The sequence below is a fragment of the Aythya fuligula genome, chromosome W, assembly GCF_009819795.1.
Source record: "Aythya fuligula isolate bAytFul2 chromosome W, bAytFul2.pri, whole genome shotgun sequence".
In the NCBI taxonomy this organism is placed as follows: domain Eukaryota; kingdom Metazoa; phylum Chordata; class Aves; order Anseriformes; family Anatidae; genus Aythya; species Aythya fuligula.
In genome coordinates, this window is record NC_045594.1 from 10,409,182 (window position 1) to 10,427,537 (window position 18,356).

At 45.9% G+C, this 18,356-nt stretch overlaps 1 protein-coding gene across 1 annotated transcript in view; it reads right to left on the reverse strand.

Moving 5' to 3' along the window:
* Nucleotides 1-296: 296 nt before the first annotated feature.
* The window catches only part of LOC116501292 (very low-density lipoprotein receptor-like), a 51,458-nt gene continuing 33,398 nt past the window's right edge, over nt 297-18,356 (reverse strand). Inside the window, exons 3-4 of the mRNA XM_032206810.1 lie at nt 1,777-1,967; nt 297-388 (exon numbers count right to left, since the gene is read on the reverse strand). Coding sequence (XP_032062701.1) covers nt 297-388; nt 1,777-1,967 — 283 coding nt within the window. The remainder of the gene's footprint in view (nt 389-1,776; nt 1,968-18,356) is intronic.

Genomic DNA, 18,356 nt, shown 5'->3' on the forward strand with positions numbered 1-18,356 from the left:
GATTTTACAATTACTGTTAGCCATGGATGATAAGAAAGAGTACTAGGCATGATTCTTATTTGTTAAAACAGTAAAAGGGCTTGTTTAAAGAGACAAGTAGTTCAGTAAATTTGAGAGACATTCTGAACCTAATTTTGATGCTCTAACCAATCTTTTGTCACTGTTTCAATTTCTTTCACTTACCTGCCAGAAATTCTGGCAATAATTAAAGCCAATAAGTGTAATAAATATGAAAAAAAAAATAATATTTGGTTATATTGATACTTTGGTATTAAGCTTAATACCATAGAGAACATTTAGAAGGTAGCAACTAAAAGTTTGATGGATACAAAGTCACATTCCCCAGTATCACTTACCAGGTATAGCTGTAAAAAGAATACGCAGTTTCCTAAAGACAGAAAGAAAAGTAGTGAAGCATAGATGCTACTCAGCCTCCCTTGCAAAGAAAAAAAGAAAAAAAAATAAAAAAAAAAATAAGAGGAACACTTGGTGACTTGAATTTTATACTTCTGTAAAGCAATTGGTTTGAATAAATTCTTATTTATTAATTATTCATTAAAACATTTGCACTTCTTCAGACATATTAACAAAGTTAATTAATGATTCATGGCTAGAAATGGACCCCTGTAAAAGGGATATATGATGGACATCTGCCCTCATTTTGAAGCTGTTTTTTTTTTGTTGTTGTTAATTTTGTCTGTAACTCCAGCCAGCATGATCAGCTGGTATATGTATTAGTCTTGTGAGGAATGTTTTAACAATTCGTGTCCATAAAGAACAATTCTGTTTGAATCCTGTCTGCCTCTGGGCCCTGCACTGGCAATTTAATTCTTGAACCACAGATGCAGTGTGTCCCAGTCTCCCCCTCATTCTAGTCAATTTATCACGTCTTCAGAAAACACTCCTTAAATTTATGAACCTGTTTGCTTTTGTTATTCCGGACTTCTATTTCTAACAGTTACAGCCTTTTTTTTCCTGTCTTCTTCGAGATTAACTTAACACTGCTATAGATGTGTCTGTGAATGGCTGGGGAAGAATGTTTTAATTACTCATGAAGCGTCAAATAAGAAAGCTGTTTGTGTTTGATGTCTGGGAGTTTCAGAACAACTGATAACAACTAGTGACTGTTATGGGATACTATGTGGATCTTTGGTATCTGGTTAGGGGGGGCAAGAGATTAAGAGGAAGGAAAATGAAGCTGAAGGACGGCTGGGAGACAAGACTTGCAGAGAATGTTCTATAAACTTGGGATGGTGCCCAGTAAGTACAAAGGGGGAGAGGAAGACTGCGAGCCTTCAGCATGAAAGACCCCTAGAGACCCCCAGAAGAGACCCCAGAGGAGACTGCGCATGCTCCAGTAGGAGGGACTGGACCCCGGAAGCTAATTATAATAATCTATTTTTTTAGAAGTAGTAATGAATATGTATTAGTCTAGGAGCATAAAAATCAGCTGCTTGATGTAACTGGTGTGCGTCCTGGTGGAGCGGAGACTCCCGGTGCACCCAGCGCTGTTTGCTTACCTCTATTCCTTTATATTCTTTCAATAAATCCTATTTTTTTATTTAATCCTAATTTGAATCCTGAGCCATTTATAACAATTTGGGGGCTCGTCCGGGATGGCTATAGTTCCTGAATTCTGATTTAATCTAGGAGAGGCGCCCCACCATTTGGTGGCTCCTGTTTGAGTCGGATCGGGACTAATGCCATCCTGAACCTGAATAAAGGTAAGCAAAGAATTTGATTTTTTTTTGAGCTCCCTTGCCGGCTGTTTTTTGCCCGTAATTCTGCGTGCGAAGATCCGGACGAAGACGACAGGGTCGTTTGGATACCGTTCGGTTGGATTCCGGTGTCCGGAATCGAACCGGATGAAGACGACAGTCATTTGTGGATACCGTCTGGTTCGATCCCAGACGAAGACAGCAGAGATGCTTGTGGATACCGTCCAGTTGGACTCTGGATGAAGACGACTGATTCGTAAGATACCGTCCGGTTGGGTAAAGGTGCGGTTGCCAGTGTTTGTGTGTGAGAGTGTAACTGAGACTTGTAAAGTCAGAGTGGAGGTCTTTTTTGTTTTCTCACTGGTTCTAATCTCCTGTCGGGGGGGCTGGGCTGGTGAAGGGAGTGATACGTGGGTGGGTGATAGGTCCTAAACCCCCTGCAAGACACTCTCACTGGGGGCAACCAAGGGCTGTGGGAATTGCCACTAGTAAAATTCCCGGATGGGTCAGATAAAATCAAAGACCAAGGACCAGAAAGGGAGCAAATTACCAGATATATGACCAAAAAGTCCATTATGAATAATGATTAGAAATTGGAACAATAGGGGCCCCAGAAAATTAAAGAGTAAATTAAAAATGATCCAGTATTTTATGACAGAATGACCAAAAGAACCCTTAAGACCCCATGTATTTTGATCCACGGAGGACGGGGTCTGTCAGGCTTTGAACATTAATAGTAGAATACCTGTGGATCCGGAAAAGAGCAAGCTGAAACATTGGAATTAGAAATTAGAGAGCAATTGATTAAGAATGAATATGTGCTACTGTGCTGTGCTGCACTTATACCTCCAGATAACAGGAGCCTCTCGGACCCCGAGAACCAGATCAAAAACAACCTCATGGTTCAGACTTTAATCAAGGGGTCTGAGATAAGGAGGACTGTTCACAAAGGGACAGGTTAGGAATATGTATAGGAATGTTCATGTATATGTAACTCTTTACTAAAGCAATTTGCCACATTAGGCGTGTACGACTTTAGCGGGACTACCCGCCCTGTGCTGCATAGAATTGAGTAAACATACCTACTTTACAATCTTACTGATTGTGGAGTCAGCTTTCTGTGAGTCATTTTGGAGAGCCAGGCAGAAGACACTCTGCTCAGCTGTGGGATCTGCTGCAGCGTGGACACCCCTAGGTGCACCCTGAGTGTTTTGCTCGGAGGGGACTCCACTCTCAGCTGCTCACCGCAGGAGCAAAGATCTCCTGAAACTGCAGACAAACGGTATGTTTTCGGCTGCTGGAGGGATATTAACTGGAGTGTTAATAATTGTATGTGTTTTTATGTATGTATTTTGTGTTGACATTTTGTATATTGTAATATTTGCATATTGTATGTATTTTGTGTTGAAAGTATTTGTGTAAATGTAAGGGTTTGAAACAAAGTGTTACAAGTCACTTCACGAAGAACACAGTCAGAGACAATACTTGTTTGGTTGGTTATCGTTCTAAATTATATTCCTGTGGTATGAATGAGATGTGCTGGAGGCCTCCGTGTGCGATTGTGCTGTGTGAGTGAGACGCAGCGTTGCTGCAAAGCGAGTGCAGAGTTCCGATCCATGGTTCCGTACTCTCCACAAGGGCAGAGACGAACGAAGTGCTTGACAGACTGAAAAGAAGTGCTGTTTTATCCAAGTTTTGAGTGGTGGTGCCTAATATATGGGCCCGGTGTATCTTGTGTATCCTGTGTATCCTATTTTTGCTCTTAAATGTTTTGACTGTGACAAGAAAAAGGCAGGAGCATGATCTGACTCTACTGGTGCTTTCGGCCGTGCTTCCTGCAACATATGAGGCCCGCACAGGCCGAGACCTGGACTCGCTGAGACCTGAACAGGCCGAGAGACCGGAGCGGCGCCGAGAGACTGGAGCGGCGCTGGGAGACCAGAGAAACTACGGAGGGACTACCGCTGGACGGAGAGAGCCCTGAGAGACGCTGCAGAGCCACGGACGGCTCTGAGAGACACAGAATAGACCTGACAGAAGCTGCAAAACGCGGGGAAATTGAAGTAATTTCGGGACATCCGAGATCGAGTTGCTACGGGAGATCAGAGGCGTCAGTGGAGACCGGCAGTCGACTCTCACCGTGAGGCGAGTCGGCACAGAGCAGAGGGGCGGACATCAGGACCCTGCAGCCTGTCTGACGTAACCATGGAGGCAGCGGCAGCAGCGGCTTCACTCTAGCATTCTTTTTATAAAAGGTTTATCTTGCAATGCAAAAAAGACTGTTAGTCCCCAGATTGGTGTTATAACCATTACTAATGACGACTTAGCTCTATTGAAGGGCAGGAGTGCAGAGATGCAGATTACACTGCCAAATGACCACCGGCAGGCTCTTTCACAAACCTAAGGTTGCAGCTGGCACTGCCTGCAGCCGTATAGCAGACGGTAACACTCTCTTTCCTAACTAGTAATCATGTGTCTCATCCAGTTGTGGTGAATGGTCAGTGGCAAAAAGAAAAGGAGGATGCCACTGACACTAACAGCATGGGTAATAGGAGTAGTATAAGTGACACAGGTGACGGTGCGGGGCGCTCTGCCTGCTGCTCGCCTTCGCCTGACTGTGCACTGCTGACGACGGTGCTAGAGCAAAATGTGAAGACTGCTCACATGGCAGTGATGAGAGTGCTTGTGTGAAGAAGATGTGTGCTGAATCTGACTTTGTGTGCAACAGTGGTCAGTGTGTGCCAAACAGATGGCAGTGTGATGGGGATCCGGATTGTGAAGATGGGTCTGACGAAAGTGCTGAGCTGTGTCATATGAGAACAGTGTCATGGAAATGTGATGGTGAAAAAGACTGTGACAGTGGAGAAGATGAAGAGAATTGTGGCAATGTGACAGAGATCCTTATTGTAAGGATGGAAGTGATGAAATTAACTGCCCTTCCTGGACCTGCAGGCCAGACCAGTTCAGATGTGAAGATGGGAACTGTGTCCATAGGAGTAGGCAGTGCAGTGGTGTGAGAGACTGTCTGGATGGCACTGATGAAGCAAACTGTAACAATGTTATTCAGTGCTCTGGACCTGGCAAATTCAACTGCAGAAGTGGAGAATGCATAGATATCAATAAAGTGTGTAATCAGCAGAGAGACTGCAAGGACTGGGGTGATGAGCCCCTGAAGGAATGCAACATAAATGAATGTGACTGTCCAGCTGGGAAACTGCGGAGATAGTGATAAATGCCAAAACCCTGGTATCTGTAGTCAAATGTGTATCAACCTGAAAGGTAGCTACAAATGTGAATGTAGCCATGGCTATCAGATGAATCCTGCTACGGCAAAGCAAATTACATAACCGTTGCTTAACTTGTCAGAAGATAAAAAAGAAAGTGTTTCAACAAGCAGCCATGGGAGGGAAGAATCACTGAATCCCTGATGTGAGGGATTGTACCTTGTTTTACTGACTACTGAAACAGCTGTGAGAACTGCAGAAAGGGACCCATGCATCCAGAATAAAAGGACCATTAACTACTGAAACTTGGAGGGTTGAGTCCGCTCCTGGGAAACTGAAACTCAAGCTAAGGGAGAACTAATATTCTGGCAACGAGGCTCTGCATGAATTAAGGATGCCAAATAAAGGGGACAAGCCTAAAGGGAGAAAAGGGAGAAGGCAAGACCGGGGCAGGACCCTCCACTGCGGTGTGTATGGTCTACCGAGGGAGGCAACCCCTATGGGTATTGACTGCCGAGTGAGAGGGCCTCGACCGGACTTCTCCCACACTAAGATCAGGTTGTCCCGAGAAAATAACATAAAAAACCTCTTTTTTAAACCTATATAAAATTGTGATCATTTTACAGGAGCTGGATCACCCTGACAGGCTGAACGGTAACACAAGCCTGAATTGACCCTGAAAGCGGGCCTAACTCCTTGACTGAAGGCGTTTGCCTATTATGATCCAGCTACGTGGGCAGAAGACAGATCCTGGGACTATAGGACCCCAGTATATATACTTAATAGAATAATTAGGTTATTAGCTGTAATAGAAATAGTTATAAATGATGAGAACTGCTTTGTATCAAAATTGCCTAGCTTTGGATTATTTACTAGCACAAGAAGGAGAATTCTGTGGAAAATTTAGCTTTAGTAATTGCTGTTTAAAGATTGATAAAAAGGGTGTTTCTTCCTAGTAGCTGATAGAATGTTATGTTCTGGTTTAGGATGAGAAGAATGTTAATAATATGATGATGTTTTAATTGTTTTAATTGTTACAGAGCAGTGCTTACACCAAGCCAAGGACCAAACCAAATTCAGCTTCTCACTGTCCTGCCAGCAGGCAGGCTGGGAGGAGGGCCGGACTGCTCGGGGTTAGGTTGGGCATCGGACAGCAGGTGGTGAGCAATTGCATTGTGCATCACTTGTTTCGTACACATTATTACTAGTAGTACTATTATCATCATTATTGTTATTATTGTTATTATCTTCTTGTTTTTATCTCAACTCACAGGCTTCACTTTCCCATTTCTCTCTCCCATCCCAGAGAAGGAGGGGGGGCAGGTGAGCAAGCAAACACAAACCTGGAAGGATATGGAGTGGGATTTATTTTCATGGCTGCCTGCTGGACCATGGGTTAAAAGAGTGTTATTTTTATTGTTATGTGGTGTAATGATGTTATTGTTTATACCTTGTATGATACCTTGTCTTACATTATTAATACACCAGGTGATAAATAGTACATTTGTAATAACTTCATTAAAAAAGGAAGGGGATATGTCAATTATGATGTTTAAGAATTGGACCCTCCAAGAACGGACTGATGAAATCCAGTTATTAACAACAGAAGTGACACGAATTGTTGATATTAAAAAGAAGATAAGGGATTGTGAGGAATGTTTTAACAATTCGTGTCCATAAAGAACAATTCTGTTTGAATCCTGTCTGCCTCTGGGCCCTGCACTGGCAATTTAATTCTTGAACCACAGATGCAGTGTGTCCCAGTCTCCCCCTCATTCTAGTCAATTTATCACGTCTTCAGAAAACACTCCTTAAATTTATGAACCTGTTTGCTTTTGTTATTCCGGACTTCTATTTCTAACAGTTACAGCCTTTTTTTTTCCTGTCTTCTTCGAGATTAACTTAACACTGCTATAGATGTGTCTGTGAATGGCTGGGGAAGAATGTTTTAATTACTCGTGAAGCGTCAAATAAGAAAGCTGTTTGTGTTTGATGTCTGGGAGTTTCAGAACAACTGATAACAACTAGTGACTGTTATGGGATACTATGCGGATCTTTGGTATCTGGTTAGGGGGGGCGAGAGATTAAGAGGAAGGAAAAAGAAGCTGAAGGACGGCTGGGAGACAAGACTTGCAGAGAATGTTCTATAAACTTGGGATGGTGCCCAGTAAGTACAAAGGGGGAGAGGAAGACTACGAGCCTTCAGCATGAAAGACCCCTAGAGACCCCCAGAAGAGACCCCCAGAAGAGACTGCGCATGTTCCAGTAGGAGGGACTGGACCCCGGAAGCTAATTATAATAATCTATTTTTTTAGAAGTAGTAATGAATATGTATTAGTCTAGGAGCATAAAAATCAGCTGCTTGATGTAACTGGTGTGCGTCCTGGTGGAGCGGAGACTCCCGGTGCACCCAGCGCTGTTTGCTTACCTCTATTCCTTTATATTCTTTCAATAAATCCTATTTTTTTATTTAATCCTAATTTGAATCCTGAGCCATTTATAACAGTCTTAAGGACGCTAGTTATTATTTTAACAGAGAGGATTTCTACCGTCAGTCAGTAAAGAAGTTAATCTCATTCAATGTTGTTTGATATCTCAAGTGAGGCCTTTCCAGCGAAAGAGGAAAGGGTTATTTCCTCTGCATAAAGTACTGCTAAGTTCTGCTTCTGTATATCCCTGTTCAGGAAAGACAGGAGCAGAAGGATCAGAGAGAAAAGTCCATCTAGACAAAACAAAATAATGTGGCTTGTTTGGCTAACAAAGAAGCTGAATATGGATAACAAGGGTAAAGCTCAGGTGAGAGCTCAGCTTTGTAACTGAAGATCAGCGTGACTACAAAAGCAAGTAGTTCAGTAGTAAATGAACTTAGGTTGGCAGTGGAAAAATATATTTTTTGATTACTTCAGAAACTTGAAAACAAAATGGACTAAGATATATTAGTTTTTTAATTTTTCTGCTTATAGCTGCAGGAATCTAGACCTGACTCCAGAGAGCCATTCGAGTCTGTGTCATTTGTTTCTCTGTGTTTAGGTTTAGTCCTACTGACAATCACAAATGATCTTGTAAAGGGAGTATTGAATTGAAGCAAATGCATTTTTACATAATTTGGCAGGGTATGTTGACTGTAATACTGCTACAAAGTTACCCTATTTTTCCCCTTTCCAGTAGCTGTTATTGGATCCTGTTGGACGTTTGGCTAGGTATGTATTCAGTCTAACATGTACATCTACCTTCATTTTAATTCTTTTACAGTCTGATGGCAACAAGACTGCTATCAATTTGTGTCACTTTTCATGTCTGTCGTGGTTTAACCCGGCTGGCAGCTAAACACCACACAGCCGTTTGCTCACCCTCCCCCCTCCCTCTCTGGGATGGGGGAGAGAAACGGGAAAGTAAAGCCTGTGAGTTGAGATAAAGACAGTTTATTAAGACAGAAAAACAATAATAACAATAATAATAATAACAACAATGATGATAATACTACTACTAATGTGTACAAACAAGTGATGCACAATGCAATTGCTCACCATCCGCTGGCCGATGCCCAGCCTAACCCTGAGCAGTCCCGGCCCCACTCCCCCGGCTAGCCAATCCCAATATATTGTTTAGCATGATGCCATATCGTTTCTGTGTTTGAAAGACTGTCTGCTGGAAGTTGGAGCAGCAAACTTTTCAGAGAATCCCTTTTTCCCGATTGTTTTCTTTTGCAACTCACATTCCCGTGCCTCTAGGGTCACGGTAGATTTTCCATCCCATTTTCTCACGTCCTGTCCATGGTCTCGTAAATAAAACCACAGGGTGGCACGGGGTGTGTGCCCACCATATCGTCTTCCTTGTGCGGATGAATGCTTACCCCTGATAGCTGAGACGCTGCTTTGTACAGGTGGGGAGGAAAATAATCTCTCTTCAACTTGGTGAACCTTTTCAGAAAGTTTCTCCCAAGTGTTCTCTTTTAGTTGGTGGACACTGGTTGGTTCAGGTGGGGAGGAAGATAGATTCTCTTTAAGTTGGTGGAACTCTTCAGAAAGTTTCTCCACAGCTGAGATGCAGGCCTGTAAGGAAGAGGAGAGACTTTCTTCGTACTGCCGAAGTTGTTTAGCCACTTCATCCACTGTGGGTTCCTCATCCTCTTTCCAGGCCATTATTGCCAATGAGCTGGCATATGATGATGGTGCACTCCGTACAAACTTCCGCCACATGGGTCATGTACACCTGACTTCATCTGGATCTATGGATGTTTGTCTGAGGTCTGGGTCCTCATAAATCACCTCCCGTATGGTAATTCCCTCAGGTACTGGATTCCCTTCTCCATAGCGGTCCACTTGCCTGGTAGACATACAAGTTCTTCCTTGAAGGGATACCTTTCCCTCACAGCTGAGAGGAGACGCCTCCAGAGGCTGTGAGATTGTGCTCCATCTGCAATTGCTTTTTCAATGCCTGCATCTCTAGTAAGGGATCCCAGCTGTCTGGCTTCCCTGCCCTCTAATTCCACACAATTGGCTCCGGTGTCCCAGCAATGGAGGAGCCAGGTGACAATCTGCTCACCTATGCAACAACCAAAATCTTTTCGCACATCTCGTATCTCACACTGGTATAGGTTTCGGGTAGTTACTGTTGATTGTTCAGCATCCTCATCTTCCTCCTGCTGAATCCATGATGGCCCAGCATCGTTGTCTCTATACCTAGACTTGGCAGAAGACTTTGCATTCTGAACGACCTGAATCCCTATACCATTTTTTCATCTTGTCTGTGCAAGTGCGACTTGCACTGCTACAGCTCGTTTCTCTGATCCAGCCACAGGAGCTGGAGTGGCTGCAGGAGCTGGAGCGGCTGCAGGGTCCATCGTAGGGGTCGGAGTTGGATCTGTCATAGGACTTGGAGTGGCCTCAGGGTCTGTCACTAAGTTGATAGTATCAATTGCAGCTTGATAGGCATCAGCCAGGCCCCAGCATCTGTGTCACTCTGGAACTGCCAGAGTCATTACACCTTTTTTTCAAGCATTCTGCCAGTTTTTTAAGATTTTACAGTTGTTCAGGGGTGAATTTCCAAAACACTGGGGGTGCCCACTGCTCTAGATGCCTGCCCATATCCTCCCATACTCCCTGCCACTCACAACTATCCTGCCTCCAGATCTCTGGATGAGATTCCTAAGTAGTTGTTTAACTTTAAGCAAAACCTGAAGTGCATTCAGGAGGCATAACAACAAGACCATGCTGGTCTAAGTATCCCAAGGATATTCAATATCTTGGAGAGCTATTGTAACAAGCTTGGAGGATAAGAGGGTGGTGAAGGAGAAAGGGAGAGTGAACGAGTAAGAAAAAATATCTTCCCCTTTCCCCTCCTCAGATTTGCTCCCTGATGAAAAATGCAACAGGCATAATTGCTAATAGTTTCCGAGATACGGTTTCCAAAGTATAGAATCAACGACGTTATTGAGTACAAATACCAAGTTAGAGTCATGACCAGATATCTCTCCGTCTCATAAGCCACTGTTATAACACACAGTACCATAATGATCTTAAACCAGGGCCCGGAGAGGATAAACAACATGACAGAGAGCACATAAGGAAAATAATGTGCTATAATACTGTCGTGGTTTAACCCGGCTGGCAGCTTAATACCACGCAGCCGTTCGCTCACCCTCCCCCCTCCCTCTCTGGGACGGGGGAGAGAAATGGAAAGTGAAGCCCGTGAGTTGAGATAAAGACAGTTTAATAAGACAGGAAAATAATAATAACAAAATAATAATAACAATAATAACAATAATGTTACAATGGTGATAATAGGAAAATAATAATAATATGTACAAACAAGTGATGCACAATGCAATTATTCACCACCCGCTGACCGATGCCCAGCCTAACCCCGAGCAGTCCCAGCCCCACTCTCCCGGCTAGCCACCCCTATATATTGTTTAGCATGACGTCAGATGGTATGGAATACCCCTTTGGCTAGTTTGGGTCACCTGTCCTGGGTCTACCCCCTCCCAGCTCTTGCTGCACCCCGAGTCTGCCCGTTGGCAGGACAGAGCAAAAGTCTGAGGTGTCCTTGGCTTGGTATAAGCACTGCTCTGCAACAATTAAAACATCGGGGTGTTATCAGCACTCTTCTCATCCTAAGCCAAAACACAGCATTCCACCAGCTACTAGGAAGAAAATTAATTCTGTTCTAACTGAAACCAGGACATCTATCCACCCCTTATTCCATACCATTTATGTCATGCTCAGGTTACGCTCTTTTCCATACATTCTAATTAGTCACCTATAGTAGTCATGGTAGTGGTAACATACAGTATGATATAGTAATTAACATGGTACAATTCAGTTCATGGGCTATTCTCACCCAGTATTAAATCTCCTTGAGGTACACACCGGACCTCTCCGTTCTTTTGCATCACCCACCAAGTGTATCCAGGTCCCTGAGCGAAAACAATTCCACGAATAGGTTTGCCTTTTCCTGAGGCAGGAGTAGCCCAGGCTGTTTTACCCAGCATATTTCTTACATGCACTACAAGAACTTTATCCCCATCTACAGTACGTAACAGGTTTGATTGGGCAGGTCCAGCTCGGTTGGCAGATCCCCTAGTATTGACTAACCAGGTGGCCTTTGCCAAATGCGTATCCCAATTTTTGAATGTTCCAGCGCCCATTGCTTTCAATGTAGTCTTTAACAGTCCGTTGTATCGTTCAACTTTCCCGGAGGCTGGTGCATGATAGGGGATGTGATACACCCACTCAATACCATGTTCTTTGGCCCAAGTGTCTATAAGTTTGTTTCGGAAATGAGTTCCATTGTCTGACTCTATTCTTTCTGGGGTACCATGTCGCCATAGGACTTGCTTTTCAAGGCCCAGGATAGTGTTCCGGGCGGTGGCATGAGGCACAGGATATGTTTCCAGCCATCCGGTGGTTGCTTCCACCATTGTAAATACGTGGCGCTTGCCATTGCGAGTTTGAGGGAGTGTGATGTAATCAATCTGCCAGGCCTCTCCATATTTATATTTCAGCCATCGTCCTCCATACCAAAGAGGCTTTGACCGTTTGGCTTGCTTGATTGCAGCGCATGTTTCACAGTCATGAATAACCTGTGCTATAGCGTCCATGGTCAGGTCCACCCCTCGATCACGAGCCCATCTGTATGTTGCATCTCTACCTTGATGGCCTGAGGTGTCATGGGCCCATCGGGCTATAAATAATTCACCTTTGTGCTGCCAATCCAGGTCCACCTGAGCTACTTCAATCTTAGCAGCCTGATCCACCTGCTGGTTGTTTTGATGTTCTTCAGTAGCCCGATTCTTGGGCACATGAGCATCTACGTGACGTACTTTCACAGCCAGGTTCTCTACCCGAGCAGCAATGTCTTGCCACAAAGCAGCAGCCCAGATGGGTTTGCCCCTGCGCTGCCAGTTGTTTTGCTTCCATTGCTGTAACCATCCCCACAGGGCATTTGCTACCATCCATGAATCTGTGTAGAGATAGAGAACTGGCCATTTTTCTCGTTCAGCAACGTCTAAAGCCAGCTGAATGGCTTTCACTTCTGCAAACTGACTCGATTCACCTTCTTCCTCAGCAGCTTCTGCAACTCGTCGTGTAGGACTCCATACAGCAGCCTTCCATCTCCGATGCTTCCCCACAATACGACAGGACCCATCAGTGAACAGGGCATATTTCTTTTCATTCTCTGGTAACTGGTTGTACAGTGGGGCTTCTTCAGCACGACCCACCTCCTCCTCGGATGACATCCCAAAGTATTTGTCTTCTTGCCAGTCCATAATCACTTCCAAGATTCTTGGGCGACTGGGGTTTCCTATTCGAGCCCGTTGAGTAATCAGTGCAACCCACTTGCTCCACGTAGCATCAGTTGCATGATGCGTAGAAGAGACTCTTTCCTTGAACATCCAGCCTAGTACTGGCAATCGGGGTGCTAGGAGGAGCTGCGCTTCAGTACCGACCACCTCCGAAGCAGATCGAACTCCTTCATATGCTGCCAATATCTCCTTTTCAGTTGGAGTATAGCGGGCCTCAGATCCTCTGTATCCCCGACTCCAAAACCCCAGGGGCCGACCTCGAGTTTCCCCAGGTTCTTTCTGCCAGAGGCTCCAGGTGGGGCCGTTCTCCCCGGCTGCAGTGTAGAGCACATTCTTTACATCTGGTCCTGTTCGAACTGGCCCAAGGGCTACTGCATGGACTATTTCCTGCTTGATTTGTTCAAAGGCTTGTCGTTGCTCAGGGCCCCATTCAAACTCATTCTTCTTACGGGTTACTTGGTAGAGCGGGTTTACAATCAGACTGTAATTTGGGATGTGCATTCTCCAAAACCCCACAACACCTAGGAAAGTCTGTGTTTCTTTTTTGTTAGTTGGTGGAGACATAGCTGTTATTTTGTTGATCACATCCATTGGGATTTGACGACGTCCATCTTGCCATTTTATTCCTAAAAACTGGATCTCTCGTGCAGGTCCTTTGACTTTATTTTGTTTTATGGCAAAACCGGCTTTCAGAAGGATTTGGACTATTTTCTTCCCTTTCTCAAAAACTTCCTCTGCTGTGTCACCCCACACAATAATGTCATCGATGTACTGCAGGTGTTCAGGAGCTTCCCCCTGCTCCAGCGCAGACTGGATCAGCCCATGGCAAATGGTAGGGCTGTGTTTCCACCCCTGGGGCAGTCGATTCCAAGTATATTGGACTCCCCTCCAAGTGAAGGCAAATTGTGGCCTGCACTCTGCTGCTAGAGGGATGGAGAAAAATGCATTAGCGATATCAATTGTGGCGTACCACTTGGCTGCCTTCGATTCAAGTTCGTACTGAAGTTCCAGCATGTCCGGCACTGCAGCACTCAGTGGTGGTGTCACTTCGTTCAGGCCACGATAGTCCACTGTTAGTCTCCACTCGCCATTAGACTTTCGCACTGGCCATATGGGACTATTGAAAGGTGAATGAGTCTTGCTGATCACTCCTTGGCTCTCCAATTGACGAATTAGCTTATGGATGGGAATCAGGGAGTCTCGGTTGGTGCGATATTGCCGCCGGTGCACAGTTGTGGTAGCGATTGGCACTTGCTGTTCTTCGACCCTCAGCAACCCCACAACAGAGGGGTCCTCTGAGAGACCAGGCAAGGTAGATAATTGTTTAATGCCTTCTGTCTCTAAGGCAGCTATACCAAAAGCCCACCGGATCCCTTTTGGGTCCTTGCAATATCCTCTTCTAAGATAGTCTATGCCAAGGATACATGGAGCATCCGGGCCAGTCACAATGCGGTGCTTTTCCCACTCATTCCCAGTCAGACTCACTTCAGCCTCCAATACAGTCAACTGCTGAGATCCGCCTGTCACTCCACAAATATAGATGGGCTCTGGTCCTTTATAGCTCGATGGCATTATAGTACATTGTGCACCGGTGTCTACTAAAGCCTTATACTTCTGTGCGTCTGACGTGCCAGGCCATCGAATCCACACAGTCCAATAAACTCGATTGTCCCTTTCCTCCCCCTGGCTGGAGGCAGGGCTCCCCTAATCCTGGTCAGAATCTTCTTCATTTCTATGTTTGAAGGACTGTCTGCTGGAAGTTGGAGCAGCAAACTTTTCAGAGAATCCCTTTTTCTTGATTGTTTTCTTTTGCAACTCACGTACCCGTGCCTCTAGGGTCGCAGTAGATTTTCCATCCCATTTTCTCATGTCCTCTCCATGGTCTCGTAAGTAAAACCACAGGGTGGCACGGGGTGAGTACCCACCATATCGTCTTCCTTGTGTGGATGAACGACTACCCCTGATAGCTGAGACACTGCTCTGTACAGGTGCGGAGGAGAATAATCTCTCTTCAAGTTGGTGAACCTTTTCAGAAAGTTTCTCCCAAGTGTTCTCTTTTGGTCGGTGGACACTGGTTGGTTCAGGTGGGGATGAAGATAGATTCTCTTTAAGTTGGTGGAACTCTTCAGAAAGTTTCTCCACAGCTGAGACGCAGGCCTGTAAGGAAGAGGAGAGACTTTCTTCGTACTGCCGGAGTTGTTTAGCCACTTCATCCACTGTGGGTTCCTCATCCTCTTTCCAGGCCATTATTGCCAATGAGCTGGCATATGATGATGGTGCACTCCGTACAAACTTCCGCCACATGGGTCGTGTACACCTGACTTCATCTGGATCTTTGGATGTTTGTCTGAGGTCTGGATCCTCATAAATCACTTCCCGTACGGCTAATTCCCTCAGGTACTGGATTCCCTTCTCCATAGTGGTCCACTTGCCTGGTAGACATACAAGTTCTTCCTTGAAGGGATACCTTTCCCTCACAGCTGAGAGGAGACGCCTCCAGAGGCTGTGAGATTGTGCTCCATCTGCAATTGCTTTGTCAATGCCTGCGTCTCTAGCAAGGGATCCCAGTCGCTTGGCTTCCCTGCCGTCTAATTCCACACAATTGGCTCCAGTGTCCCAGCATCGGAGCAGCCAGGTGACAAGCTGCTCACCTATACAGCGACCAAAATCTTTTCGCACATCTCGTAACTCACGCTCGTTTAGGCTTCGGGTAGTTACTGTTGATTTTTCGGCATCCTCATCTTCCTCCTCCTGAACCCTTGATGGCCCAGCGTCGTCGTCGTCTCCGTCGTCTCTATACCTAGATTTGGCAGAAGACTCTCTGCGTTCTAAACGACCTGAATCTCTATACCATTTTTTCACCTTCTCTACAGGGGCAGCTTGCACTGCTACTGCTCGTTTCTCTGACTTTGTTACAGGGTCTGCCACAGAGGTTGGAATACCCTCTGCAGGGTTGACTTGCACTGCTACAGCTCGTTTCTCTGACCTTGTTACAGGGTCTGCCACAGAGGTTGGAATACCCTCTGCAGGGTCGACTTGCACTGCTACAGCTCGTTTCTCTGACCCCGTTACAGGGTCTGCCACAGGGGTTGGAATACCCTCTGCAGGGTCAACTTGCACTGCTACAGCTCTTTTCTCTGACCCAGCCACAGGAGCTGGAGCGGCTGCAGGAGCTGGAGCAGCTGCAGGAACCGGAGCTGGAGCAGCTGCAGGAACCGGAGCTGGAGTGGCTGCAGGAACTGGAGTTGGAGCAGTTGCAGGAGCTGGGGCTGGAGTAGCAGCAGGAGCTGGAACTGGAGCGGCTGCAGGAGCTGGGACTGGAGCGGCTGCAGGAGCTGGGACTGGAGCGGCTGCAGGAGCTGGGACTGGAGTGGCTGCAGGAGCTGGAACAGGAGCATCTGCAGGAACTGGGACTGGAGCATCTGCAGGAGCTGGGACTGGAGTGGCTGCAGGAGCTGGAACTGGATTGGCTGCAGGAGCTGGAACTGGAGTGGCTGCAGGAGCTGGGATTGGAGCGGCTGCAGGAGCTGGGACTGGAGCGGCTGCAGGAGCTGGGACTGGAGCGGCTGCAGGAGCTGGAACTGGAGTGGCTGCAGGAGCTGGGATTGGAGCGGCTGCAGAGTCCACCGTAGGGGTCACAGTGGCCGTTGGATCTGTCACCGGGCTTGGAGTGGCCGCAGGGTCTGTCACTAAGTTGATAGCAGTATCAATGGCAGCTCGATAGGCATGAGCCAGGCCCCAGCATGTTACAATGATTTGTGTTACTTTGGAACTGCCAGAATCATGACACCTTTTTCTCAAGCATTCTGCCAGTTTTTGAGGATTTTGCACTTGTTCAGGGGTGAATTTCCAAAACACTGGGGGTGCCAACTGCTCTAGATGCCTGCCCATATCCTCCCATACTCCCTGCCACCCACAACTATACTGCCTCCGGGCACATCTCCGGATGAGCTTCCTAAGTAGTTGTTTAACTTTAAGCAGAACCTGAAGTGCATTCAGGAGGCAGAACAACAAGACTATGCTGGTCTGAGTATCCCAAGGATATTCAATATCTTGGAGAGCTATTGTAGCAAGCTCGGAGGGTAAGAGGGTGGTGAAGGAGGAAGGCATAGTGATCCAGGAGGATACAGGGGTGGTGAAGGAGAAAGGGAGAGTAATCAAGTAAGAAAAAATATCTTCCCCTTTCCCCTCCACAGATTGACTTCCTAACGGAAAAAATCAATAGGTATAATTGCTAATAGTTTCCAAGATACAGTTTCCAAAATACAGAGTCGACGATGTTACTGAGTACAAATACCAAGTTAGAGTCATGACCAGATATCTCATCGTCTCATAAGCCATTGCTACAACACTCAGTACCATAATGATCTGAAACCAGGGCCCGGAGAGGATAAACAACATGACAGAGAGCAAATACGGAAAATAATGTACTATAATACTCAATTTGGAAAACAGGCGCAGCAGAGTTGAGATTAAAGCAATCAGCATTATGACAAGTGACTATTAAGCAGGTCTAATACTTACACCAATTTTAGTTTAACACACTGTGGTCAGATCTGCCGTTATCTCAACCTTTCGAGCCCCACGTTGGGCGCCAAAAAGACTGTCGTGGTTTAACCCAGCTGGCAGCTAAACACCACGCAGCCGTTCGCTCACCCTCCCCCCTCCCTCTCTGGGACGGGGGAGAGAAATGGAAAGTGAAGCCCGTGAGTTGAGATAAAGACAGTTTAATAAGACAGGAAAATAATAATAACAAAATAATAATAACAATAATAATAATAATGTTACAATGGTGATAATAGGAAAGTAATAATAATATGTACAAACAAGTGATGCACAATGCAATTGCTCACCACCCGCTGACCGATGCCCAGCCTAACCCCGAGCAGTCCGGCCCCCTCCCCCCGGCTAGCCACCCCTATATATTGTTTAGCATGACGTCAGATGGTATGGAATACCCCTTTGGGTAGTTCGGGTCACCTGTCCTGGGTTTGTCCCCTCCCAGCTCTTCCTGCACCCCCAGCCTGCCTGTTGGCAGGACAGAGCAAAAGTCTGAGGTGTCCTTGGCTTGGTGTAAGCACTGCTCTGCAACAATTAAAACATCGGGGTGTTATCAGCACTCTTCTCATCCTAAGCCAAAACACAGCATTCCACCAGCTACTAGGAAGAAAATTAATTCTGTTCTAACTAAAACCAGGACATAGTACTACTACTAATAATGTGTACAAACAAGTGATGCACAATGCAATTGCATACCACCACCCGCTAACCGATGCCCAGCCTAACCCTGAGCAGTCCCAGCCCCACTCTCCCGGCTAGCCACCCCTATATATTGTTTAGCATGACGTCAGATGGTATGGAATACCCCTTTGGCTAGTTTGGGTCACCTGTCCTGGGTCTACCCCCTCCCAGCTCTTCCTGCACCCCCAGCCTGCCCGTTGGCAGGACAGAGCGAGAAGCTGAGATGTCCTTTGCTTGGTATAAGCACTGCTCTGCAACAATTAAAACATCGGGGTGTTATCAGCACTCTTCTCATCCTAAGCCAAAACATAGCATTCTACCAGCTACTAGGAAGAAAATTAACTCTGTCCTAATTGAAACCAGGAC